At 52.0% G+C, this 27,782-nt stretch overlaps 1 protein-coding gene across 3 annotated transcripts in view; it reads right to left on the bottom strand.

Moving 5' to 3' along the window:
- ABCB9 (ATP binding cassette subfamily B member 9) overlaps positions 1-27,782 on the bottom strand; it is a 41,901-nt gene that overhangs the window by 5,030 nt on the left and 9,089 nt on the right. The window contains exons 1-10 of one of the 3 annotated variants that reach the window (XM_061384658.1): positions 24,689-24,900; positions 18,915-19,611; positions 11,898-12,012; positions 11,180-11,310; positions 10,074-10,279; positions 7,165-7,362; positions 5,743-5,871; positions 3,456-3,644; positions 2,791-2,964; positions 50-209 (exon numbers count right to left, since the gene is read on the bottom strand). In XM_061384658.1, the coding sequence (XP_061240642.1) occupies positions 50-209; positions 2,791-2,964; positions 3,456-3,644; positions 5,743-5,871; positions 7,165-7,362; positions 10,074-10,279; positions 11,180-11,310; positions 11,898-12,012; positions 18,915-19,527 (1,915 nt within the window). In that variant the 5' untranslated portion in view covers positions 19,528-19,611; positions 24,689-24,900. Of the gene's footprint in view, positions 1-49; positions 210-2,790; positions 2,965-3,455; positions 3,645-5,742; positions 5,872-7,164; positions 7,363-10,073; positions 10,280-11,179; positions 11,311-11,897; positions 12,013-18,914; positions 19,612-24,688; positions 24,901-27,782 lie in introns of those variants that run through there. The other 2 variants (XM_061384659.1, XM_061384660.1) reach the window with 2 other exon arrangements.

Raw genomic sequence — 27,782 nt, 5'->3', positions numbered from 1 at the left:
CTGAGGATGGACCTCCGGCACAGTGGAGGTGATGCTCCGGGCCCTGTACCTGTATTGTAGCCATCCTGGAGCTCCATGATGAAGCCGTGGGCGTTGGCCTTCTGGGCAGCCTCCACTACTGTCTCGAAGGGCACGGTGGGCAGGCCATAGGAGATGTTGTCTGTGATGGAGCGGGCAAACAGCACTGGCTCCTGGCTCACCAGGGAGATCTGTGGAGGAGGAAGGAGGGGGCATGGGAGGCCGGGAACGCATCAGTCCAGCAGTCACCAGGAACCTCACCAGCCCCGGGCCTGGCTGATGCCTGGGGCCTCAAGTCTGAAATCTGATCAGGGCCCACGGCCGGCGGCTGCTGCATTCAGTGGCCTCTCTTCTTTCCAAACAGTGGAGTCCACTTTCTGCATAAGCCCTCAGCCTCCCTGACCAACACACTGGGGGCCCCGCTAAGCTTGCTGCTCTGGGCTCAGCCAAGTTCCCTGACCTCCGAGACAGAGCTCATTGGCTGCCTCTGACCTGGAAGAAAAGAGAGTGAGAGAGTGTGGAGTGTGCCTCTGTGAGTCTGTCCATGGCAAGAAGCAAGAGGCCAGAGCAGGCAGAGGCCACAGGGACCTCCCGGTTGGTGCCCCCTCCCTTTTAGAGACCAACAGAAAGGAACTATTGTCTCAGGGTCCCAGCTTCAGGAATGTGTATGTAGTTGGAGGATGTCACTACAATACTGTAAATAGAAAAAAGAAAAAAAATCTAATTGTCCATAAATTGAGGATTTAAATGATTATAGTACTTCTATAAAATCAAGCTGCTATATATATATTTTTAATAAATATAAAATGATTCTATTTTTGTTTTAAAAAAAAGTATATGTGTCTTTATATATTGTTGTTGCTGCTGTTTACTTGCTAAGCCGTGTCCGATTCTTTGTGACCCCGTGGACTGTAGCCTACCAGGCTCCTTTGTCTATGGCATTTCCCAGGTAAGAATAGTGGAGTGGATTGCCATTTTCTTCTCCTGGGGATCTTCCCAATCCAGGGATTGAATCCGTATCTCCTGCGTCTCCTGTGTTACAGGCAGATTCTTTTCCACTGAGCTACCAGGGAAGACTTTACACGTAGATATGTTTATGTAAAGATGGGAAACACACTGGAAAGGGAAGGATGTTGACTAAACTGATAATGCTGAACCGTGCCATGGGGTGGAATTCAAAAGGGGAGGTGGAGGGGATTCTCATGTGTTTGTTACAAAATTCTCTGAATATATGAGAATATAGTTAGATGGTTGAGTTCTACTGCTTTGGGTTTATGAAAATTAAAAATTTAAACAGAGGATATTCACAAAAGAGGAAATCCGAAAGTCCAAGAAACGTATGAAAAAGGACTTAAAATCTTTAGTCACCAGGAAAATGCAAAAGACCTCAAAGAACCACCTGTAGACACTCACCAACTGGTTACAGAAACAGGACTGATACTAGGTATCTGAGATTAAGTATCTGAGCGTGTCCACTATTGCAAAGCCTGAGCAGCTCTGTCCAGGAGCCACTGCCAGAACTCCGGTGGGCAGCAGCCCGGTGGTGGCATACCTGAGACCACTTCTCCACCACCTACCCCTGGTTATATACACACGAGTGGGAAGAGGTCACAGTCTGCGGCCTCCATCAGCATCTACAACTAGCTGGAAGTTCTGGAGTCTCTGTGCCAACCCAGGCTCTCGCGTAACTTAACGTCTGTTGCTGATGTAAATACGTCCGCTCGGTAGCTGGTGTTTCCCGTATAGTGCACAACCTGAACAACGCCCAGGGTGTCCCTGCTCTTCTAGCAGCTCAGGATCAGATGTTGAGTGCACCTGTCTGAGAAGGTTACCCAAAACCGTAAGGTCATGAATAGCCTCCTTTAAGTACTGGAGATCATTCAAGTGTGGAAAACCTGAACTCTCTTTCACTGCTGGTGGGACTATAAAGTTGAAAAAAGAAAAAAGTAAACCACCTTAATGGCAGGAGTTACTAGAGCTGCGGATACTCATCCACTCTGGGAGAACCTACCCACCAGTGCATACCAGGACATACAGACAGTATCAGTGCTGTCCGTATCAATATTGTTGCTAAATATTGATACTAAAAAACAGGAAACACCCCCAACTGTCCATCAAGAAACAGAATGTGTAAATGGACTGTGACATGTTTACACAGTGGATTATCTCCCAACAATGAAAATGAGGGAACTACAAACACAGCCTCAACCTGGAAAACTCACAAATAACGCTGAGTGGAGGAAACAGGACACAGAGAATACACGTGTTATGACGCCAGTCAGATGAAGTTCAAAACTAGCAAAACACAGCTGCGCTGTCTGGGGAGCCACACAGCGATGGGAAGAACAAAAGAAAAGCAAGAAAGTGATGATTATGAAGGTTGGGTGAGATGGCGCTTCTTGGGAGGCAAAGAAGGGGCACATGGAGTGGGGCGGCAGGGGGCGGGGCGCTTCTGGAGTACTGGAATGTTCTATTTCTTGAACTGGGTGGTGTTACGTTGGTGGTAATCCTTTTTTTTTCTTTATATTTTATTTGGTTGCATTGGGTCTTAGTTACAGCATGTGGGATCTAGTTTCCTGACCAGGGATCAAACCTGGGCCCCTTCCATTGGGAGCACAGAGTCTTAGCCACTGGACCACCCAGGAAATCCCGGTGATAATCCTTTGAACTATGTGTGTATCCTGAGCCCTCTTGCCTGCATCTGTTAGTGCTCGCGAGAGAAGGTCAAACAGGGAAAGGGCGGAGGAGGGCAGCAAAGGCCCGTGCGCCTACCACTCGGTGTAAGTACTTGTGGTCATAGGCGCCGATGGGCTTCCCGTCCAGCAGCACTTGGCCCCCCTCCAGGGGGTAGAAGTTCTCCAGGATGTTGACGCACGAGCTCTTTCCGCTGCCCGATGGCCCCACGAGCGCAGTCACCTTTCCTGGGGACAGGCTGAAGGAGACGTTCTGCAAGGAACACGCAGACACGAGGCGGGGCCGCTGGCTCACTCAGAGGCCCTGGTCTCAGAGGCCCTGGGCACCCTTCCCAGCCTGCCCCACTGCCGCCGCCCCAGAAGGCTCTCCTTTCTAGGCCTTGACAGCACTTTTATACTCGTCTCCTTTGCCTGGAATGTTCTCTCTGCAGAGAGCCATTGGCTGGCTCCTGCTCCTTGTTTAGGTCCCAGATCAAAAGTCACTTCCCCCGAGAAGCCCTCTTGGACTATTAGTACCATCTCTGCAGACTACCCCGATTCATTGCCTTCCTAGCATTTCTCTTGGAATCCTTCTGTTAACGCTCTGCCTTCCCCAACAAGAGCCCAACTCCAGGAGTGGAGGGACTCTGCTTTTTGTATTCTTGGCTGCACTGCCACGGCCTGCACTGTAGGAGGTGCGAGAGAGATGGGAGGAGGGAAAGGATGATTGGGGGTGGTGGTGGGGGTACTCAGGCCCTCTCTCACCTGCAAGACTTGGGTGTGGGGCCGAGTGCGGTAGGTGAAGGTCACGTTCTCAAAGTCCACCCGGCCCTCCAGGTGGTCAGGGGCCAAGTTCCCGTCATGCACCATCGTTGGCTGCCGGTCAATGAACTCAAACACCTTCTCAGCGGCCCCTACTCCTTGCATCAGGCCGCTGTAGACGGAGCCCACGGACTGTGGGGGGAGGAGAAACATGTTCCTGACCCATTGACACCCCAATCCTAGGTCCCCTTCACCATGGTACCAGAGGGATGAAGTGGGTGCAGAGAGAGCAAGAACACAGCAGCAGGTCTGACAGGGGGGCATGGTCACAGGAGGCTGTCCGAGCCCCACCTGCTTATACAGCAGACCAGGACCATGATGCAAAAAATGAAGACAGTGATAAAAAATACTGATGCTTTATGTGTTACAGCTAAACCTCACCACTGTCCAGCAGGGTAGGCCTTATCACCCCCCAGAAGAAGAAATGAAATTGCAGGGAAGCCAGAATGTAGCAGAACAGGAATTGGACCTTCCTCTTTCAGCTGCCACAGAATTTTTAAATTTCGATGATAAAAACAGCCTTAAATGTATACTATACATTTCCTTGGGTAAAAATATACACAAGTATAAATGTGAATAATGACTCATTTTACTGAGTGCATATATGTCTTATGAGGTAGCTGCTATCATTAGCTCCTCTGTGGTGATAAGGAAACCGAAGCACAGAGTGCTCAAGTAACTTCCCCCAGGCCACACATATGGAGAAGCAGCAGAGCCAGGATTCAAACCCCGGTGTCTGGCTCCTGAGTTCAGGCCCTTATGACCTGTGACTGCGGGTCCTGGTTGGTGAAATGGGAGTAATATTAGTGCCCGTATCATGGTTCTGTGAAGACAGTACTCAGCACATAGGGAGCCCTCAAAACACCACAGCTGTTAACATCCAGATAGAATTACTCATATTAAGACACAAGTGCTGTGTAGACACTGTCCTCTGTCCCTCATCCCAGAGGTGGTCCCAGTTATCAGGAACTGTGTCTTTCAAGTCCTTTCTCTGTGCTTTTACAAACACATGCAAGTACATAATTAAATAATTTTGAGACGAAAGAAAACCATGAGATCAGCCCATCCCTATGACTCAGAGACTAGCTTTTGCACTAATTCTGTGTCTTGGTGTTCTCCACACCAGTGCACACAGCTCTGCCTCGCTCCTGTGGCTGCTGCCTCGTTTTTGTAGCACAGACGGACTGTTTGTGGCATACGGATATACCGTATTGCCCAATCGCTGGCTGACAAGCATTTAACTTCTCACTGTTATAAACCGTGCCACACTGGAATCCTGGGACACATGTCTGCCCACTGCTGTGGATGTTCCTGAAGCATGGCTTCCTTGACGCTGATTCAAATGACACTGAGGGTCTGACTGGAGCTAAGGCAAAGTGCGGTCTGCAGAAGACACCAGCCCGCCCCTGACCCCCACATCTTTGGGCTTTTATCACTGCAGGACACACAGGCTCTACCTTAGTGCTGGAGGGCTTTGTGGGGGGGTGGGGTCGGACCAGAGAACTAACACCCTCACTCTATGCATCCTCTGGAAGTGACTGATGGCAATTTAGGCACAAGCTCCACAGCTCCCTCATCTCAGGACCTGCTGGTGGGAGAAGCCAAATTAAGAGTTAATCTACAAGGACTTCCCTGCTGCTCCAGTGGCTAAGGCTCCATGCTCCCAATGCGGGGGGCCCGGGTTCGATCCCTGGTCCAGGAATTAGATCCTGCATGCTGCAACTAAGACCAGGCACAGGCAAATAAATTTTAAAATAAAATTGAAATACTGTATGTGTGTGTGTGTGTGTGTGTGTGTGTGTGTGTGTATATATATATATGATATAATCCACTTAAAAAACAAACCCACTCTGTTCTTTTTTCATAAAGCTGCTCTTTAAAGTGGGTTAAAATAAAGTCAGACCATCTGGCTTGGAACTGGGAACCCCTACGAACATGGGGGGGCAGGTCCCTGAACCACTCTGAGCCTCAGCTGCTTTTTCCGGGAAGTGGGGACCCGGGGAGCACTGGGCCTCATACAGGTGCTCAGGGGCATCTTCTGAAATAATCTCTGTTGCTGCCACTCTGCTCTGCAAAGTTGCTGTCCCACGTTAGTCTCCTTGTTGGTATTATCATGTCCTTTAGGAAGAAATGCCACCTCCTGTGGACCCTGGAGCACCCCCATTCAGATCCCTCCCCCTCACCTCTCCCTCCTCCCCGGGACCCCTCCCTCCCCCAGCCAGCCCCTCACCTCCATACAGTCTCCCAGGACAAACTCATAGATGATGAAGGAGATGAGGTTGCCACTGGTCATCTGCCCTGAGATGACGAGGTGGCCCCCGTAGTAGAGGATGCTGACCTGGACCACAAGCAGCGTGAGCTGGAGGGCAGACGGAAAGCGGAGTCTGACTCACGGCGGGGCCTTGACTTAGGTCCACAACCCCATTCCCTCTGTCCCCCCGCCCCACAGGCTGCAGGGGAAGTGAGAGCAGCTGTGGACTCTGCACTCACAGTCACAAACTGCACGTCCAGCCAGCGGCAGGGACGGCCTCCCACGAGCTGGTGCCCCTCTGTCACTCACACCCTCCCCACCCCAACCAGGGAGTTCTTCCCTGCAAAGGCCCCCTGCTGGAACAGGCCATGAGCCTGGTCGGGAACAAGGCTTTCTTTGTCAGGCCCTGGCGTACACACACACACACACACACAGTTCCCAAGCGCCTCAGCGAGGCCAAGCTGGAGCTATTCGTCTCCTTCTTATTGGGAAGAGCGTGGTTCAGAGAGGCTGAGTCCCTTGGCTAAGGTCACACCGCAAGCCAGGCCAAGCAGATGAGGTCAGTATTACCAGGAAGGAGGGGCTGTGTCTGGGGTGTGCTTGCTTCCTGCTCCCTCTGGTGCCGGGGGAGTGTCTGCGAGAGGAGTGGAACCTGCATACCCGTGACACAACCCACTCGGGGTCCCTATCTGCCCCTCCTCATTCCAAGCCAGTGATGCTGGGTCGGAACTAGACCCACAGCTGGACCACAGTGCCTTTGCACAAGCAGCAAGAGGCGCCCTTGCTGGTGGGCAGATTGCCAGGAGACTTGGCTGGCTGGATTCCAGGCCTTTCTCCCCTCTGGCTGGACACTTTTGAGGAGGGATTGCCCTGGGTGGGGGGAGGTCCCAGAAAGTCCTTATCCCCTGCTTGTCTGTAGACCACCGGCTCCTTCCTTGCCCTATATCCCAAACCCTCCTCATGCCTACCCCAGCTCTTCCCTGACAGCCCACCCTCGGGTGTGGCCAGCACACAGTGACAGGCCCCACATGCTTCTTCTCCAGGAGGGGCTGGAACGCGTCCCCAGGGAGTGAGCCGGACACTCTAGGACCTGCCGGGAAGCCGCCCAGGTCGCATCCCCAGGTGGCTTCGGGGTGACTCCCCACCTTGGCAGGGGTGTCTCCCCAACAGGGAAAAGAAAGTTCCTGCCCAGCCACCCCACACCCAGGTGAGAGGTAAGAAGGGGTGTCCTGGGCGGACATTCACAGGAGTCTACATTTCTTTCCAGAAAGATCCTCTGAGGACAAGCAGAAAGTCGGGACAGAGTCGAGTGTCACACCAGCATGCAGGGACCTGGGCTAATGTACTGACTAAGGGGTCCCCCGTCTTTGTGTCAGACCTGCCCGGGCTGGGGGCACGTACCCCGCTGCCCCAGACGTAGTACATGTAGGCTGCGGCTTCCTTCCTGTTCAGCTTGTACACCTGCTGCAGCTTCCGCGAGTACACCTCTGCCTCCTCCTCCTCGTTGGCAAAGCTCCGCACTGTCTTCATGGCGCTGATGGTCTCCTCGGCCGTGCTGCTGGCTCTGGCCAGGGCACTCTGGACCTCTTTGGAGAGCCTCTATGGGTGGGAGTGGGGACAAAGAGGAGGAGACCTCAAAACAGACAGGCACACCCTCTGCCCGAGCCCCAGGTCTCTCTGGGGTTTTCTGTCTTTAGTTGGTGTCAGATCTATGCAGGGAGTTCCAGGGACAAGGGGATGAGACCTAGCTCCCCTTCCTCCCCCATCTCCTTCTAGCATGATTTGCTGAGCTCAGACAACAGACTCCAGCTGGGATTTGGGGGTGAGCTCCTGAGCCTCTATCTCCTGAGGGATGGGCCACTGATCGTGAAGTTATCTCTAGTATTCAGAGGAAGTTATGCATGACCATACATAATCTTCTCAGAAAACGAGTCTCGATACCTGATCCTGAGCTGGCATAAGAGCAGGGATGCTCTGGATGGTTGTTCAGGTTGTATACTGCACAAGAAACACTACCTATTAAGGAGTCACCATTTACATCCAGAAACATACATTATGTGAGAGACTGAAAACTAGCACAGAGATTCCAGAACTCTTAGCTGAGTTCTAGATGGTGGTGGAGCTCACAGGCTGTGAAATCTGCCCACATCGTGTGCTTATACCTGGAGATGGATGGCTGAGAAGTGGTTCCAAGTACATGACCACTGGACTGCTGCCCACAGAGTTCCGGAAGCAGTCCCTGGGCCTCGCTATTCAGGCTCTGCGACAGCTACCACACTCAGAACTTCACACCAGCCAGGAAGGCTGCCCAGGAGGCTCCTTGGCATGTCTCGTGACCTGCGAGTCACGCCCCGGCCCTCAGAAGGACGCAGTGTACTCAGGCTCGGGCACCCGGGAGGAGCCACACTGCCTTGAGTCACGTCTGGCTGTGGACGATGTGTGTGGCTTGTGGCGATGACTCAGTGATGGCATCCTGTACATGGGGTACAGGTACGAGACCTAAACAGGGCTTGCTTGAGGCCACACCCCTGAACCTGAAGGTGGAGCCTGAGGCGTGCACAGAGGCAGGGCTGCTGTGATGCGGGGCGCTCCAGGGCTTCCTGGCCCCTCCCAGGGGCTGGCAGGAAGGCAGGAAGGGTGGGGTGGAAGGGAAACTGCTGACTCCAACTCATATATTTACTTTCCCTCCTCTGGGATGAAAACAGCGAGGCCAGTGATCCAGAGCTGCGGGGGAGAGGGCCCTCCTGGGTGATTGGGCTCTGCAGGAGGGTGACACAGTGGGCTGTGGGTAATGGATTCATTTAGGTGCTGGCCTCAGGTCGTGGGCACTAAGAGTCCTGACCAAGTGGGAACCTCAGGGTCCAAGCGCCCTGCTCAGGAGCGCCCCTGTTCCCCTCAGGCCCAGATCACTGGGGAAGGGGCTGCCTGCACCTGCCTGCACCCACCCCAGGGCCCTGAGAGCTCAGAGGCACCCACCACTGTGGGAAGCAGGAGGAAGCTGAGGCCGGGGCCTCGCTTACAGGCTGATCCTTCTGACGGCAGTGCTGGGGGCAGCCAGAGGGGACTGCTGCTTGCCCATCACTGCATCGTGGGTGAGGGCCTCGATCATGGGGGCCTGGGTGCCTCCACCCCCTGCCCCAACCTTGAAAATACACTCTATAGAAAGAGAGAAAACTTTGCACGCAGTGAAGCCCAAACTTCCCACAAAGGCCTATACCATCTACCCATCACCTCCCGGCTCTCTCCTCACTTCTGGTTCCGGCCTCACCAGCCTTCCTGAGGCACCTCAAACACGCCAGTCATGGTCCCACCTCAAGGCCTTTGCAGTGGCCGTGCCCTCTGCTTGGAACGAGCTTCCCCAATATGTCCACCTCTTTACTCAAAGGCCACCTTCTCAGAAAGACCAACTTAAAATTGCAGCCTGGGACTTCCCTGGTGGTCCAGTGGTTAAGGATCCACCTGCCAATGCAGGGGACACAGGTTCCATCCATCATCCAGGAAGATCCCACATGTCTTGCGGCAGCTAAGCCTGTGCACCACAACTACTGAGCCTGCACCCCAGAGCCCGTGCTCTGCAACAAGAGCAGCCCCTGCAACGAGAAGCCCATACACCACAACTAGAAATGGTCCCTGCTCACCACAATGAGAGAGAGCCCAAGCTCAGCCATGAAGATGCAGCGCAGCCAAAACCAAAATAAATAAAAACTTTAAAAAAGGATAGCAAAAGACATTTAGCTTTAAAAATAAAATAAAACTGCAACCAATCCAATGCTCTCTATTATGCTATTTCTTTTCATTTATCTCCTTATCTCCTCCAACTTTTATTGTATTATATATACCTCTAGTCATTAAGTCGTGTCTGACTCTTGTGACCCCATGGACTGCAGGCTCCTCTGTCCATAGGATTCTCCAGGCAAGAATACTGGACTGGGTTGCCATTTCCTTCTCCAGGGGATCTTCCCGACCCAGGAATCGAACCCGGGTCTACTGCATTGCAGGTAGATTCTTTACCAACTCAGCTATGACTGTATTATATATTTCCATTATTATCATTGTTGCTATTTATTGGCTGGCTCTATTAGAATATAAGCTCCATGGGGACAGAGGTCCTGTCTGATTGATGTATCCCAGTGCCTGGGACTTAGTAGGTGCTCAGGAAACATTTATTGAATGACTGAATGAATGACTGAATGCAAACTCAGTTTTAAGACAAGTCCCTCGCTGGCCCCCAGCAGCCCTCTGAGCCCACCCTAAGGGATCACTTGAGAGCTGCTGGTGGGGGACCCCAGTGGGGATCAGGCGGGGCCTACCTTGTAGTACTTGCCGTAGATGTCGGACACCATCATGATGATGGGGAAACCCATGAAGGTGACCAAGGAGAGTTGCCACGAGAGGCTGAACATGAAGACCACCACACCTGTGACCTTAACCGTATTCCGCAGGAAGATGTTGATGTTCTGGGAGACCAGGTCGCTGACCATGGTGGTGTCCGAGGTGAGGCGGGAGATGAGGTCCCCTGGAACACAGGCCTCTCAGCTCCCTCTGCAGTAACAGGGCCACTGAGGGCGGGGGCGGGGGACCCTTGGGGAACTTGGACCTTCCCTGTCTTCTGGGCTGGTCTGCAGTGGGGACAGGGTGAGTCGACGGCCCTGAAGGCTGCTCTGAGTCCAGCCCTTATCACCAGCATCTGGTTTCAGCTTCAGCATCTCCCAGAGCACAGAGGAGGCAGCTGAGGCTCAGAGAGGGGAAAAGTCTTGCTCAGTGCCGCACAGCATGGCTGTGACTGAGCCAGAGCTGAACCCGTGGCCCCTCCCTGTCACTGGCAGAGGGGCCACTCCCCTCTTCAGCCTTATGGTAATAACCATCTGAGCTATGGAAGAGAGAGGACCAGACCGCCCCTTACTGATGGCTGGATACTGGGCTAAGACCTTGACAACAATCCCGTGGGGCAGCTCCTGTTATTGTTCCCATCTTATGGAGGAGAAAACAGAGGCTCAGAGAGGTGAAGTCAGGGATGGGGCCTGCACCCAGGCTGGGCTGCCTCAGAGACTGGATCTCGGCCCCCTGTTCTGTCCTGTCTCTCTGCCCTGCTCACCCCCACAGGCCGGGGGAGTCCTGGCCCATGTGCGTCCCACAAGCCAGCGGGAGGTGAGGCCTTGGTTGCTTCAGGGACAGGGTAGCCTGGCCAGGGTCCTAGAGTGGCCACAGCTCGCAGCAAAACCTCAGACCAGCTCCCCAGGGCTCAGGGGGGCTGGAGGCCCACGCCAGCCACCAGGGGCATCCCCACCCTGAACTGGATGGCAGGGAGAGTCAGCAGACTGAGAGCACTGATTCACTCAGTTAAATCCTCAATGCGGGGCAGGCCCACCTGGCCGGGCCCAGCCCCAGGTCGCCTGAGGCCCCCGGGAAGACCAACCTGTGCGATTCTCGTCAAAGAAGCTTGTCTCCTGAGACACCAGCGAGCGGAAGAGACGGTTACGGAGACGAATGTTCAGTCTGGCAAATATGAGGGTAAAAATGCCGCCCCGAATACCTGCGGCAAATGAGCTAATTGCAGATAAGAGATGTTATGTATAGCACGACGTCCTTCCGGCAACTGCCCCCTGCCCCCCACTGCTCCCTCCCCACTGCTGGCAGGCCAGGGCCTTCGCAGGGGCGAGGGACCCCAACCTTGAGCCCACTCTCTGGGGCTGGCACTGCCAGGGGGTCACCCTGTTCCCAACAGGAGCCCCCAAGGTGAGGGCACAGGGGGGACTTCTTTCACTGTGGGCGAGAAGCCCAGCTCCACCCATCAGGCCTCTTGCCTTTCCAGAACAGCACAGACAAAGCTGGCCCTTGTTTCCTGCCTGGAAAACAGCTGGGGGTGGGGTGGTGCTGAAAGGGGAACCCCGAGGACTGAAGTCATTTTTAGGGACAAGAGGGGTGTGGCTCTAGGGTGGGGCTCAACCAAATGGGCAGAACTAAGCCAGTAGCTGGGTTGTTGGTTACCATGGGGACCAGCTGAGGGACAGGCCTTAGCCTCCCATCCCAAGGGGCGTTTCTTGGGCCTCCGTGGCCCCTTTTCCTCTCAGGAGCTACTTCATCCCCGTTCGCAACTGCAGGCCTGGTGGGTGGGGGCAGGCAGGGGTCGCTACCTGCCGATGGCCAGCACACACATGACGATGACGGCCGCGCTGAACTGCTCCATGCTTTTCTGGATGACGATGCCATCGATGGCCCGGCCAGTGTAGTAGGGAAGGAAGGTCTCTCCTGCCGGAGACAGGGCAGGCTCATGGGGGCGTCTGCAGCCAGGAGGGGGCTCTGGAAGCCCCCAGACTACCCTCACTGCCTACTCCACTCGTGGGGTTTTCTCTCTCTGCAAATTCCTGCTTAGTAGCCAGGCGGGGAAGCGGGAAGGGGGCCCCCTCTTTTCAGAGATCAGGAACATGGGAAATGTGAGTTATTCAGTTTATACTGATTGGATCCTGTTATCATGAATAATGGCTCCCAGACATGGAGAACACAGAGCCATGGGGCTCCTGGGTGATAGTTCATCCCCTCTGCACGAGGACTCAGAAGGTGACCCTGTTATCATCCATTTTACAGGTGAAGAAAGTGGACCGAAAAGATGAGCTGAGGCTCACCCAGTCAGACCACCAATTGATGGCTGAGAGCCACAAAAGTTCACTTCTTTCTTCTCTCTGCCGGAGGGTTCAGAGTCCAAATTCTAGAAGCTCAGAAGATGTTGATGTTCTGCTTCTGAGCAATGCTAGAACCGCCACCCCACTGCTGTTAGTCGGGCACTTTACAGCTTGCCAGATAATTTCTTACCCATGTGTCTCACTGTATCTTCACATCGATCCTGGGTGTGGCGGGGGGAAAGGGGCATCCGGCAGAGATGTCATCCCCATTTCACTGAGGTGGAATGGGAGACTCAGAGGGGCTGAGTAACTTGCTTGACATCACACAGCAATTAAGAGGATGGCAGGATGCAAACCCAAACCAGCTTCCAGTCTGGGACTCATTCCTTGTGCCTTCCCTCCCAATAACTTCCCTCCCAATGAATGGCCCACTCTCATGGAAATGATGGACAGGAAACGGGAGGTGGTCAGACCAGACTGTGTCCAGTTTTCACTGCCGCTCTTTCAGCAGCCACAGCCTGGGTCAGCACCAGGCATAGAGGAAGCGCACAATAAAAGTCAACCAATGCCCTGTGCAGGTCTGGTGGGTCCCTCCCCAGTCCGCGCTGCACAACTGGCTCAGCCAAGACAGTGAGGCCTTCCGTGGGGTTCTGGCGCCCTCTGCTGGTCTTGGCGCAGGAACCACAGGGTGGCTACAAAGCTGGCCTCCATCTCCTCTGCCCTTGGCCAGATGGGGTCTCCAGCCAGAAGTTCTGCCCCAGCTGAATCTCTGCCTCAGTTTACCCACGGGGAAGTAAAGGGCCTGAGGAGCTCCAGCAGAATTTTCGGCCCAACAAGCACCAGTGATGGTATTAACCGCCACAGACGTTCGTGGAGCCCTTGCTGGGTGGGGGCGCTGAACTAGTAAGCAGGTAGGCAAACTCTTTTGTTGAATCTGCCCAAGAACCAGGTGAAACTCTCCGGTCTGCCAGCAAATCTTGTGGCTCTACTTTCAAAATACTTCCAGAATTTGCTGCCTCTCCCTCTACTGTCCCCCCTGGCTTTGTCAACGTCCTTTGGATGGTCTCAACTAAGTCTTGGTTCTCCTTGCCGCCACCTTTGTCCTCATCAACCTGTTCTCCACTCCCAGCAGACAGCAGGACCTTGTGAAACCCAAGTCAGATCGTCTCATCCTGGATCAAAGTCCTCACAGTGGCTGACACCCCCTGCATGGCTGGCCCTGGTACTGAGCTACTAACTTCTATTCTCCCTTTACTCTCTCTACTTTTCCTTTAATAATCAGGCAGCTTTCTGCCTCAGGACCTTTGCATAGGCTGTTCCCTCTGCCTGGACCACTGTTACCCCAGATAGCAGCTCCTTCACCTCTTTCAAGTCTCAAATGCCTCCCAATAATCCTATAAGTGTAGTATTATCATTCTTCCCATTTTACAGATGAGGGAAGTGGGGGTCAGAAAAATTAAGTCGTTTGCCTAAGGTTATTGTAGTTAGGTTGCTGTGAAATCCGTACTAAAGAATTGAGGGAGACACTCATCACTAAAATTAATCTTTTTTTCACACAATGGGCAGTTTTCCTTTTAGATTATAAGGTTTCAGAAAAATCTGGGCCCTACTGGATGCTTACTGATTGAAAAATAATTGTTAATCACAGTGTGTGTGCACGCATGCTCGGTCGCTCAGTTGTGTCCAACTCTTTGTAACCCCATGGACTGTAACCTGCCAGGCTCTTCTGTCCATGGAATTCTCCAAGAATACTGGAGTGGGTTGTCATTCCCTTCCAGGGGATCCTGTCAACTCAGGAATCGAACTCATGTCTTCTGCATTGGCAGGCAGATTCTTTACCACTGCATCACCTGGGAAGACCAATAACCATAGTCTCTAACTTTTGTGAAGTACCTAGTTTTGCCAGGCACTTTGCTTCACCTCATTTAATTTTCACAATAATCTGGGACTTCCCTGGTGGTCCAGTGGTTAGGACTCTGCACTTCCACTGCAGGGGATACAAGTTCAATCCCCGGTCTGGGAACTAAGATGCCCTGCGGACAAGTTCAATCCCCGGTCAGGGAATTAAGATGCCCTGCGGTGCAGCCAAAAAAAAAAAAAAAAAAAATTCACAAAACCCTGACAAAGCCCTCATTACAGGATGAGACACTGAAGTTTGGCCATAGTAAGTAAACTCAACTAAAACTATCTGAGACTTCTCTGGTGGTCCAGTGGTTAAAAACCTACACTTCCAAGGCAGGGGGTGCAGCTTTGATCCCTGGTTGGGGAACTAAGATCCCAGATGCTGTGTGGTGTGGCCAAAAAAATAAAACCATGAGTGAAGTTGGGAGCCTGTTCTCAAGTTGAAGCCCTTGACCTCAACATAACCCTACTGGCTGGCACAATCTGCTCGGCTGTATTTTAGGACATCTGTATCCCTGAGTGCACAACCGCTGACCACAGCGCCCTGGCAGGCGGGGGAAACAAGGCCGTGCGGGAGACAGCTGCCAACATGAGCAGGATGGCCGTTCAGTCATTCATCTGCTCGGTGAGTCTGATTCTGTGCCCGGTACTGGGGGCCCTGAAGGAGTCAGACCTGACCTCTGACCCCAAGGGGCTCCAAGCCTGCTAGGGGAGGCAGCAAAGTAGACCCAAGATACTCCTGTCACCAAAGCTGTAGCTCAGGACCAGGGTCAATAGAATACGCTGCTCACAAGCAGACTGCTGACCTTGTAGCATGAGGAGGAGAACCAGTCTGGTTAAATGACAAGGGGTCATCTCAGTACTCACGGCCACTAAAACTTACTGGGAGCTTCCTATGTGCCAGGAGTGGTCCGAGGCAGCCTACTTGTATGAGCTCACTGAACCTCACAACTGCTGAGATGCCCATTTTACAGACAAGCAGACGTGCCTAAAATCACACAGTGGTCAAGGGGCTGGAACTGAGAGGACAGAGGGTAGATGGTACATGGAAAGGGGCTTGAGGGCTCGCCAGTTCTCTCTAAGATCACTGTGGCTCTGTGGCTGCTCCCAGACTCTCTCCCTCTGTGAGTTAAATATGTAACAACTCACAGGAGTGAACATCCCGGTACTTACCGGAGGTAACGAGCTCTGTACCTCTCCTTCTCCTCCCAGTCCTTTTTGTTTGTTTGTTTGCCTGTGCCTCGTGGCATGTGGGATCTTAGTTCCCCGATCAGGGATTGAACCCATGACTCTTGCACTGGAAGTTTGGAGTCTTAACCATTGCATCGCCAGGGATGTCCCACTCCTCTCTGTCTTTATTCCAACTTTACAACATCTTGGAACGAGGATGCTAGCAACCCCCATTTCACAGAAAAAAGATGTGAAGCTATGAAAGGTTGGATCATCCGCCCACAGTCATACAGCCAGGCCTGGAGCAGGAATGGAATTGGTACCTGGGCCTTGTCACCCCCAGAACCCACAGAGTTTCCACCCTGCGATGTCATCTTCCCACTGTGTTGCTGAAGTGGCACTTTCAAACTGTTCGGACCAGACCAGAGTAACAGATATCATTTATATCACCAACCAGGACACACACACAGGTGCACACAACTAGGATAAAAGTTTCATGCAAATTAAGCTCATCAACTTAAGCTGGTTTTAGAAAAGGCAGAGGAACCAGAGATCAAATTGCCAACATCCGTTGGACCATTGAAAAAGCAAGAGAGTTCCAGAAAAACATCTATTTCTGCTTTATTGACTATGCCAAAGCCTTTGACTGTGGGGATCACAATAAACTGTGGAAAATTCTGAAAGACATGGGAATACCAGATCACCTGACCTGCCTCTTGAGAAACCTATATGCAGGTCAGGAAGCAACAGTTAGAACTGGACATAGAACAACAGACTGGTTCCAAATAGGAAAAGGAGTCCATCAAGGCTGTATATTGTCACCCTGCTTATTTAACTTATATGCGGAGTACATCACTAGAAACGCTGGGCTGGAAGAAGCACAAGCTGGAATCAAGATTGCCAGGAGAAATATCATTCACCTCAGATATGCAGATGACACCACCCTTATGGCAGAAAGTGAAGAGAAACTAAAGAGCCTCTTGATGAAAGTGAAAGAGGAGAGTGAAAAAGTTGGCTTAAAGCTCAACATTCAGAAAACGAAGATCATGGATCTGGTCCTATCACTTCATGGGAAGTAGATGGGGAAACAGTGGAAGCAGTGTCAGACTTTATTTTGGGGGCTCCAAAATCACTGCAGATGGTGATTGCAGCCATGAAATTAAAAGACGCTTACTCGTTGGAAAGAAAGTTATGACCAACCTAGATAGCATATTCAAAAGCAGAGACATTACTTTGCCAACCAAGGTCCATCTAGTCAAGGCTATGGTTTTTCCAGTGGTCATGGTATGGATGTGAGAGTTGGACTGTGAAGAAAGCTGAGTGCTGAAGAATTGATGCTTTTGAACTGTGGTGTTAGAGAAGACTCATGAGGGTCCCTTGGACTGCAAGGAGATCCAACCAGTCCATTCTAGAGGAGATCAGTCCTGGATGTTCATTGGAAGAATGAACAATGAACAATGCTAAAGCTGAAACTCCAATACCTTGGCCACCTCATGCGAAGAGTTGACTCATTGGAAAAGACTCTGATGCTGGGAGGGATTGGGGGCAGGAGGAAAAGGGGACGACAGAGGATGAGATGGCTGGATTGCATCACCGACGCTTTGAGTTTGAGTAAACTCTGGGAGGGAGTTTACTCCCTGGACAGGGAGGTCTGGCGTGCTGCAATTCATGGGGTCGCAAAGAGTTGGACATGACTAAGTGACTGAACTGAACTGAAGCTCATCACAGACTACATACCCTGATGGCTCTATTCTGCTTCATTATAAAAAATGCTTTGAACCCAGAAGTGCCACTTATCTATAGGATGACTTCTTTAGATATATTCACATTTATAGGAAATGTGTATAAACAAGAAAAAAACAGACTCAAAACCACCCAAGAGTCCTATAACAGGAGATTGACTAAATAATCTATGGTACAGTCACACAGTGGAATATTATGCAGTCAAAAACGAAATGAGGAACTAACTGGGAAAATTCTAGGATATATTATTGTTGTTATTGTTTTATATGGTTGCACTGCATAGCAAGAACAAACAAGTCAGTTCTAAAGGAAATAAACCCTGAATATTCATTGGAAGGACTGATGCTGAAGCTGAAGCTCTAATACTTTGTATACGTGCTGCTGAAGCAAGCATCGATGCTCCAATACTTTGGCCACTTGATGCAAAGAACGGACTCATTGGAAAAGACCCTGATGCTGGGAAAGACAGCTAAAAGGAGAAGGGGGTGCAGAGGATGAGACATTTAGATGACATCATTGACTCAGTGGACATGAATTTGAGCAACTCTGGGAAATAGTGGAGGACAGAGGAGCCTGGCATGCTGCAATCCATGGGACTGCAAAGAGTCAGACACAAACTCTGACTGAACAACAACAGCGCAGCATGTGGGATCTTAGGTTCCCTACCAGGGATTGAACACGTGCCGTTGCATTGGAAGCTCAGAATCTTAACAACTGGACCAGCAGGAAAGTCCCCAGGATATATTAAGTGAGAAAAGCAAGACACAGACTAGAGTGCAAAAGGTGGGGGGAGAGAGACTTCTTTGCTTATAGCTGTATAAAGAAACACCGCTGCTGCTATGTCGCTTCAGTCGTGTCTGACTCTGTGCGACCCCATAGACGGCAGCCCACCAGGCTCCCCCATCCCTGGGATTCTCCAGGCAAGAACACTGGAGTGGGTTGCCATTTCCTTCTCCAATGCATGAAAGTGAAGTCGCTCAGTCGTGTCCGACTCTTAGCGACCCCGTGGACTGCAGCCCACCAGGCTCCTCCGCCCATGAGATTTTCCAGGCAAGAGTAGTGGAGTGGGGTGCCATCGCCTTCTCCGAAAGAAACACTGGAAGCATATATAAGAAATGAATAACAGTGGTTTCCTGCCCAGTTGGAAGTTGCTGGAACCATTTCCTGTAGTTAGCCCTGGGCAGGGGGATTTAGGATTGTCAGGGGCAGAATTAGGGCGAAACACTCAATGTTTATCTTTGCGTATTAATTTGATGTTTGAACCATGGAAGGAAGATATTAAAACTGGAGAGGACAGGGCTTCCCTGGTGGCTCAGTAGTAAAGAATCTGCCTGCCAATTCAGGAGATGCGGGTTAGATACCTGCTCCAGGAAGATCCCACATGCTGCGGAGCAGCCAAGCCCTTGCGCTACTGAGCCTGTGCTCTAGAGCCCGGGAGCCGCGAATATTGCAGCACGCGTGCCTAAAGCCTGTGCTCCACGACCAGGGAAGCCACCGCAACAAGAACCCTGTGCACCGCGACCAGAGTAGCCCCCGCTTGCCACAACTAAAGAAAAGCCCGCACAGCAACAAAGACCTGGCACAGCCCAAAATACATAAATAAATAAAATTTTTAAAAATTGTATAAAAAAAAAAACTTGAGAGGAAAGAAGAGGTGGTCACACCCCCCAAACATATTCCCTGGGTGCCCACCAGGCCCCGTGGGCCGGCACTTACCCAGAGCCGCCACGATGAGGAAGAAGGAGGCCGCCACGAGGAAGGCGATGTCGGGCTTGGTGTAGGACAGCAGCTTCTGCAGCGTGGCCCCGGATGCCTGTTCGGGTGCAGGCCGGTCCTCGCCGGGGAAGCCCTCGCCCTCGCCCTCGCCCTCGGCCCCGGCGCCCCGCCCGAGGGCCTTGGTGTCCGGCCGCACCGTGGACAGCAGCCACCAGAGCAGGAAGGAGGCAGCAAGTGAGATGTAGGTCCACACGAAGAGGGCCCAGAACCACGGGTCCCGGACCGGCTTGCGTACCTCGGAGAAGAGCAGCAGCTTCACCATGGTGTAGATGCCCCCGAAGAGGCAAACGAGGGCGATGACTGTCCACGAGGCCCGCAGCCTCCGGGGCCCCAGGGTGCTGTTCTTGGCCACGCCAATGGTGGCCCCCAGCAGCAGGCAGCTGCGGTACACGCAGGCCGCCCAGAGGTCCAGCACCGAGTCAAAGATGTTGAAGTGGTGGATGTCCTCCAGCAGGCTGCGGTCCAGGTGGCTGAGGATGTAGATGGCCGTGGTCATGCCGATGTCCAAGCTCATGAAGGCCAGGGTCACCACCACCGCCTTGCACAGCCGCATCCTGCTGGCCGGGGGTAGGCAGGCACTGAGCGGCAGGCTCTAGCTCATGGGGGCACGGCCATTGTCTGCGGGGAGAGGCCAGACCTGCAGGGGGCAGTGGGGTGAGGGGTGAGGGCGTGCTGCTTGCTGGCTGTGTGACCTCGAGCAAGTCACTTGACATCTCTGAGCCTCAGATTCCTCATCGGTAAAATGGCAGTGACAAATTACACAGGGGTAGGGGGAAGGTTCCGCTCATTCAGGGAATATTTATTGAGTGCCCTCTGTGGGCCAGACTCTGTTCTTTGTGCTGAGGATTAAAAAAAAATTCTTTATTTACCTGCACGGGGTCTTAGCGGCAGCATGCAGAATTTTTAGTTGTAGCATTCAAGCTCTTAGTTGGGGCATGTGGGTCGGGTTCCCCGGCCAGGGATTGAACCTGGACCCCTGCACTGGGAGCGCTGAGTCTTAGCCACTGGACTGCCAGGGAAGTCCTTGTGCTGGGGGTTTAACTGTGAACCCAAATAACAAAGATCCCTGCTCTTGAGGAGATGGGACATTCATGTCAGAGACAGACAATTAGTAAGTGATACCGTGTGTTAAGAGACAGGGCTTGGGGGGAAGAGTTGGGTGTAAGGGATGTGAGGGCAATTTTAAATGGGGGTGCAGGGAAGACTTTGCTGTGAAGGTAACACTTGAGTAAGACTGAAAGAGGTGAGGGAGTCTGCCACGTGCATACCTGGGGGAAAGCATTTTGGACAGGTGGACAGGCGAGAGCCCTGAGGTAGGAATGTGTTGATGTGCTTGAGGGAGACAAGGAGACCTGGGGGTCTCTGATGCCCCATTTGCAAAACAGGCAAAGCTCCAGAGTCTCCAAAGGAAGAGAAAGGCATGGACCAACAGGAGGGGTGGCTGTGAATAGCAACTGGGAATGGGGCAGGGGGGCAAGGGGGCAGCCTGAGAGACCCTCTCCCTCACAGCTCCGAGGCTCAGATCAAGCTGACTGACTGGATGTTCTGGAATGCCAGAAGCCTCACACAACTCCAGAAGGCCAGTGCTTCCACATTCCCATTTACAGTTGGGGAAACTGAGGCACAGAGAGCCAAAAGCACATGGCCCATGTCGCTCTGGTAACAGAGGCCTGAGCCGGGACTCATACCAGTGTGTGAAGGGTCCCAGCACCTGACCCACAACCTCAGACACAACAGCAGGTGTCCAATTACTATGAGCAAACGATTACGAGGCACAGCGCTTCCTAGCAGGCCCACGTGCTTTGTATGTGTCCGTGGCTTTTACGTGAGCCACGTGCTTTGTGTGTGTCCGCTTATTTAGCCCTCACAACAACTTGGTCAGATTTACACTATCATTCCCACTTAGCTGATGGAGAAACTGAGGCCCAGAGGAGCTAATAACTTGCCCAAGATCACACAGCTGTTGAGCAGTGGAGCTCTGATTTGAACCCAGAGCTGTCTGGTTTTAGAAGCTAGGCTCTAAACCGCTAAGCTAAAATGCCTGTCAAGATAGCAAGTCCTTACAACAGCCAAGACATGGAAGCAACCTAAATGTCCATTGACAGATGAATGGATAAAGATGTGGTATATATACATACATACACACACACACACACACAACGGAATACTGCTGCTGCTGCTAAGTCGCTTCAGTCGTGTCCGACTTTGTGTGACCCCATAGACGGCAGCCCACCAGGCTCTCCCGTCCCTGGGATTCTCCAGGCAAGAGTACTGGAGTGGGGTGCCATTGCCTTCTCCTACTCAGCCATAAAAGAGAATGCAATAATGCCATTTGCAGGAACGTGGATAGACCTAGAGATTACCACACTAAGTGAAGTGAATCAGAAACAGAAAGACAAATACCACATGATGTCACTTATATGTGGAATCTAAAATATGACACAAATATTAACGAAACAGAAATGGACTCACAGACGAAGAGAACAGACTTGTGGTTACCAAAGGGGAGAGGGGGTGGGGGAGGGATAAACTAGGAGTTTGGGACTAGCAGATACGATATATAAAATAAACAAGGACCTGCTATATAGCACAGGGAACTATGTCCAATATCTTGCAATAAGCCATAATGGAAAAGAATATGAAAAAGACTATATATATAACTGAATCACTGCTGTACACCAGAAATGAATACAACATTGAACATCAATTATACTTCAATTTAAAAATACACACATATATATGTGTGTATATATGTATACACACACACACGCATACAGCAAGCGCAAACACAGAATGCTCATCAAAGGAGAACAGAGCCTATACGAGAGGGGGCTCCACCAGGAGAAGAACCGAGGACAGTGACAACACCGCCGAGGACAGCAGCAAGAGCGGTAACACAGACACTGATGTTACTGTGCGCCTGGCGCTGTTTTGAGTGATTTACATGCAGTCGTCCCTCACGAGAATCCTATGAGGCATGTTTCATTGTTATCCACATTTTACGGTGAGAAAACTAAGGCGCATAGACGTTAAGTGATCTGCTCCAGGCCACCCAGCTAGGAGGAGGTAGCAGAGCTGGGATGTGAACCCAGGCCTTTTGAGTTCTAAAATCTGGGCTCTCAACTCCAAAACCGTGGTTCTTCAAACCAGCCTCACGGCGGGGAGGCGGGGAGGCAAGACTTTTAATGATGCTCAGGAGGGTCTGAGATGCAGAGGGGACACAGGGGTGTGATGGTCCCCAAGCCTGAGGGGCTCTACTGTCACTGCAGCTCTTCTAGGAAGACTCAAGTCCATCCTAGAGAAGACGGTTGCCCGTCAGCAGCTGACTCTTCAGGGAAGCCCGGGTTGAGGGGAATCCGAGGCAGGGGAGGGGATGGAGGTGGGGATGGGGGAACAGAAAACCCCCTGCGCAGACCTTCGTCCCACCCCTGGTAGGGCTGCCGACTCAGGCTCCTGTCTGCTGCAATGCAGAGGCCTCAGGGAGCCGGTGAGTGGGTGAGCATGAGACAGAGCCTGGGGAGGGACGCTCTTGGCCTGGTGCCTCCGCAGGCCTCCCAGCTGCAAAGGCCCTGCCAGCCACCTTGGCTGCAGCTCACCTCGGGGTGGGGATGAGGAGTCCCTTTAGCCCTCGGGGAGGAGCTGGCATTCAGAAGTGGGAGAGGAGGCAGACCTGCCAGAGGCCAGCATAGGAGCAGGGTTGGGGGTGGGGTGCTGCACCAGGTCTCCCCACCCCGATTCCCAGCCACTGAGGAAATCCCTTCCTGACACCCTCCGGTTTGGGTAAAGTCAACCCGTTTGATGGCCAGCCACCTACCTGGGAGCCCAGCTGTTTATCTTCTTCACCGGCATAACCACATTGTACAGATGGGGAAACCGAGGCCCAGAGAGGGAGGGAGAGAGGATGGTCTGAGGTTACCCAGCGAGTGGGGGCAGAGCAGTCACAGCACTGGGGTGCCCAGCTCTCAAGTGCTGAGTCCTCCTACTCCAGGCTCTGATGGATCAGAATCCAACTCGGGTCGGATTACAGTGGAGATGGACGACTCTTGTTATTTTTAAAGTTACTGAGCAGCAGAATGAAGGGGACGCAACCACCAGCCCAGACTGGGAGGAGGGGAGGATGGGGACCAGTGGGATGCTTGGAGCCACATCCATGCTGTCCATCTGCCTGACCTGGGTTTGGCCAGGTGAAGCTGGAGGGCAAATTGTGGGCACATGGGTGACATGTGTGCCCCAAGGGACAAGGACAGGGTGGTGGCCAGAAGTCAGGGCAGCTGTGCCCAGGGCCTGATGTGCCCAGGAAGACAGGGTCAACTTGTCTTGACCCTAAGAGCTAAGGAATGGCATAGGATTAGCAAATGACTCCACCCTCACTGATGGTCCTGTCAAAGGCTTTTCTTTCTGGTAGAAGAAATGGTGGTTGGGGCATCGCCAACTGTCAGATGCACAAAAGGAAAGTCTGAAACAGCCAGGAGACAATTTACAAGGGTTACAGCTACTGTTTACATTTATGGAGTATTGCTAAGTGTTTGACAATGTGCTAAGTGCCTGGCACCTCCCTTCCTGATTATTCACTGCTACTCAGGGAGGGTCTCTCAGTTTTCATTCCCATTTTACAGATAGGCAAACAAAGGCTTGGGGAAGTCAAATGATGCACAGAGAACAGGTGAAATCCACACTTCTCTCTCTGGGACCCAGGCTATGCAGGGCTCCCAAGAAAGCGTCATGAAGGACCTGGAGGGGCCCACCCTGTTCAGTTCACCCCCAACTTCTGGGGTGAACTTTTCACCCCCCAGCGGTATTGTCCAGCTGACTGCGGCCGGTGCTGTGGGACGGTATCACTGTGGGGTCTCTGGATGCAGGGCCAGGACTTCTTCCTCCCTGACTCCACCTTTGCTGAGCCCCCTAGCCCACGCTGGGCCTTCGAAGAGTTGTTTCAGATGACTCACAGCGCTAGGTGAAGCGAACTGGGGAGCTACGGTGGCTTTCCTGCCAGCCTCCTTTGGTCACCTGGCACCTGCCCGCCTGAAGCGAGGGAATGGAGGCCAGCCAATCTCCAGGGGGCGGGGAAGTGGGCGGGGAATCCTGTCAGACCAGCTGAAAGCTAATTTAATTAACCTCAGGTCTGGGGAGGGGCACCCTGCTTTAACAGAGGCTTAGAAACAAGGCAGAAACCCTTGGGAACCCACAGGCTTAACTGCCAAGATGGAGGCAGAGAAGGCTCAACCCACTGGCCAGCCAGGGTGAGTGGGGGGAAGAGGTTCGCCAAGGTCGGCAGACCCAGGCCTGCCCCCAGGTTTCTGATATAGCCAGGCTCTCAGGATCTATGAGCTCCCCGCTGGAGGGTGCGGGGAGCCCTCGGAAGAGCTGCCAGTCAGATCTTGGGGGAACAGTCATCCCAGGATCCACCCCCAAAAGGCACCCCCACCATTTTCCAAGAGGTGGCGGCACCTGAAAGGTTAAAAAAAAAAAAAAATGCAATCTCCTTGCGGCGTAGAAAGGATGCTGCAGGGATGGGGGGCTGGGACATGCGACTGCGGGCGCTGGGGTCCCAAGGCAGGGGCCAGGAAGGCTCCCAGGAGGCTCCCACTTTCTACCGAGATGCCTTTACTCCACCCCCGAGGCAGGGAGAGCCAAGTGGCCCCCCAGCCTGTGCAGGCATAGCACCTCGACCTGAGAAAGATCTGGGTCGGGGGTCCCGGGCGCTACACTCTTACCTGTTATCTTACCCGGCACCAGGTGGGCCGTGGGGAGGGGGAGCAGCGGGCTGGGGTCCTCAGGGGCGCCGGTTCCGCGCGGCTCATTGGAGACTGCGCCCGGCGCTGCGCTCGCTCCGCCCCTCCCTCCTCCCGCCGCTCCTCCCTCCTCCCGCCGCTCCTCCGGGCCTCCCGCCCCGGGCTGCGCCGCAGCAAGGTCGGAGCGAACCCGGCAGGGCGGGCACCCTGGCCCGCTGGTGGGCGGGGAGGGGCCTCCCGCCGGGCGGGGCCTCTGGGGGGCGTGGTCAGGACTACCCGCCCGCCCACCTGCGGCAAGCCCCGCCCCCACCAGCGGCGAGTCCCGCCCCCATCCGCAAGGCCAAGGCCCTTCTGGGGGGCTCCAGCCAGCCCTTAGAGGCCCATTCTGAGCGGGAGGAAATGGCCACACCTGCTGCGGGGGGCCTGCTCTTTAATCTGCCTTTTGTTCCAGAGGGACAACCTTGCCAGCCCTGGAGGATGGAGGTTACGATCCTTATTCATTCAACCGATATTTGGTGAAAGGCACTATGTGCTGTGCCCTCTTGTCAGTGTTAAGAGATGCTGCGGAGAACAAAACAAGATCCTTGCCCTTCTGGGGCTGATACTCTAGTGAGCGAGCCAGGCGCTACCCATAATGAATAGGTAAATTATACTTGTTGGAAGGGAATACATTTCATGGAGAAAAATAGAGCCAGGGTGGTGGGAAGTGGGAGAGAGGAGGGAACCTACATGTCCTCCGTGATCGCTGGGGTCTAGGTGCTCGATGCTGGGTGTGAAGAAAGAGAAAACTCCCATTCTTTGTGGGGTGTGGAAATCAACAAGTAAATACGGTAAGATAATCTCAGGTAGTGCCAGGTTATTACTTATTTCCTGTAAAGTAAATAAAACCCGAAGGGCTTCCTGAGGAAGGTGAAAGGGGAGAAAGAGGGAGCCATGGAAAGATCGGGAGGGGATGTATTCTAGGTGAGAGGAACTGCCAGTGGAAAGGCTCTGAGGTGGGAACTCACCTGGCATTTGAGGAACAGAAGAGGGATCCATTCAAGGGCAGGAGAGTAGGTCAAGCCCAGAGGGGTTGGGGGGTGGGGACAAGATATGCCCCTGTCTCTATTCAGCCTTCAGTCAGAGATTGAGAACACTCCCTGAATTTAAAACAGCCTCTGCTCCTCACACGGGACAGCTTCTTTCAAGGGGATCTGGCCAAGTGCAGAATTGTAAATGCACTTCTTTTTTTTGACCCAGTAGGAAGTTCTTCTATAGATAGACTTGTGGAGGGAGCAGAAGATACTAGTTTGCAGATAGTTACTGGAGGAGCAAAAGTCTGGTGGGAACTCGCCAAATAATTACAGAGCATGCTCAACAGAATACCCTGTAGCAGGGGGAAAAAAAACAACTATGTGTCAATCTATACACAAAAGTTACAGAAAGGTATGAAATGACCTCCTGAATGTGCTGAGTAAAAACAAGGGATAGAATCAAGCCGAAGTATGATACTGTTTGTGCCAAAACAAAAGCAAATATATAATTGTTCCGGAAGAGAAGCTCCTGGATGGATTATCCAAAAGCTAGAGTGACTCAGAGCTGGGACCAGATTCAGGCTCTCTCATTTTTGCTGTGTGAGAATAGCCAACATCATACTGAAGGAGCAAAACAAAGTCATTGTGCTGACACTACCTGACTTCAGGACTTACTCTAAAGCTGCCATAATCAGGACAGTGCGTTGTTGACGAAAGACAAATGGATCAATGGGACAGTGCAGGGAGCCCAGAAATAGACCCATATAAATATAGTCAACTGATCTCCCACAAAGGAGGAAAGGCAACACAGTGGAACAAAGACAGTCTTTTCAGCAAACGGTGCTGAAACAACTGGACACCCATGTGCAAAAAAAAAAAAAAAAAAAAAATCTTGTCACAAATCTTATATCTTTCACAAAAGTTAACTCAAAATGGCTCACAGATCTAAATGTAAAACACAAAACTATCAAACTCCTAGAAGATAATGTAGGAGAAAATCTCTATTTCCTTGGGGATGGAGATGATTTTTTTAGATATAACATCAAAGGCATGATCCATGAAAGAAAGAACTGATAAGCTAGACTTCATTAAAATTAAAAAAATTCTGGAACTTCCCTGATGGTCCAGTGGCTAAGACTTCACGCTCCCAATGCAGGGGGCCTGGGGTTCAATCCTTGGTCTGGACTAGATCCCACGTGTGGGAACTAAGAGCCTGCATAGTCAAATTAAAAAAAAAAATTAAAACTTCCACTCTGCGAAAGATATTGTTCAAGGAATGAGAAGAAAAGCCACATACTGGGAGAAAATACTTGTTTTTTATATATCTATATCTGATAAAGATTGTTATCTAAAACATACAAAGATCTCTTCAAATTCAACAATAAGAAAACAAATAATCTGAAAAACAGGGAAGAGACCTGAACAGACATTTCACCAAATGAAAAATACGGATGGAAAATAAACATATGGCAAGACAGTCAATGTAATTTTCATTAGAAAATTGCAAATTGAAACAACAAGGTACCACTACATACCTAATAGAATGGCCCAAATCCAAAGCACTGACAGCACCGAATGCTGATGAAGACGCGGACGACAGGAACTCTCTTTCATTGCTGGGGGGACGCAAAATGGCACAGGTACTTTGGAAGAGAGTCTGGTGGCTTCTTGCAAAATCAAACATACTCCTACCATATGATCCCACAATCACACTCCCCAAACGAGTTGAAAACCTATGTCCACACAGAAACCTGCACACAGATGTTTAGGGCATCTTTATTCATAATTGCCAAAACTTGGAAGCAACCAAGATGTCCTTCAGGAGGTGAATGGCTAAAATGATAATTCAGACAATGGAATTGTACTCTATGCTAAAAAATATAAATTATCAAGCCATGAAAAGAGGGAAGAAACATAAATGCATATTACTAAGGGAGACAGGGTTTCCCAGGTGGTGCTAGTGGTAAAGAGCTGCCTGCCAATGCAGGAGACATAAGTGATGCCGGTTTGATCCCTGGGTCTGGAAGATCCTCTGGAGGAAGGCATGGCAACCCACTCCAGTA

This window comes from Bos javanicus, chromosome 17, assembly GCF_032452875.1.
Source record: "Bos javanicus breed banteng chromosome 17, ARS-OSU_banteng_1.0, whole genome shotgun sequence".
Classification (NCBI taxonomy): domain Eukaryota; kingdom Metazoa; phylum Chordata; class Mammalia; order Artiodactyla; family Bovidae; genus Bos; species Bos javanicus.
Note: the sequence above shows the minus strand (reverse complement) of the source record. Positions and strands in the feature narration are given on the sequence as shown.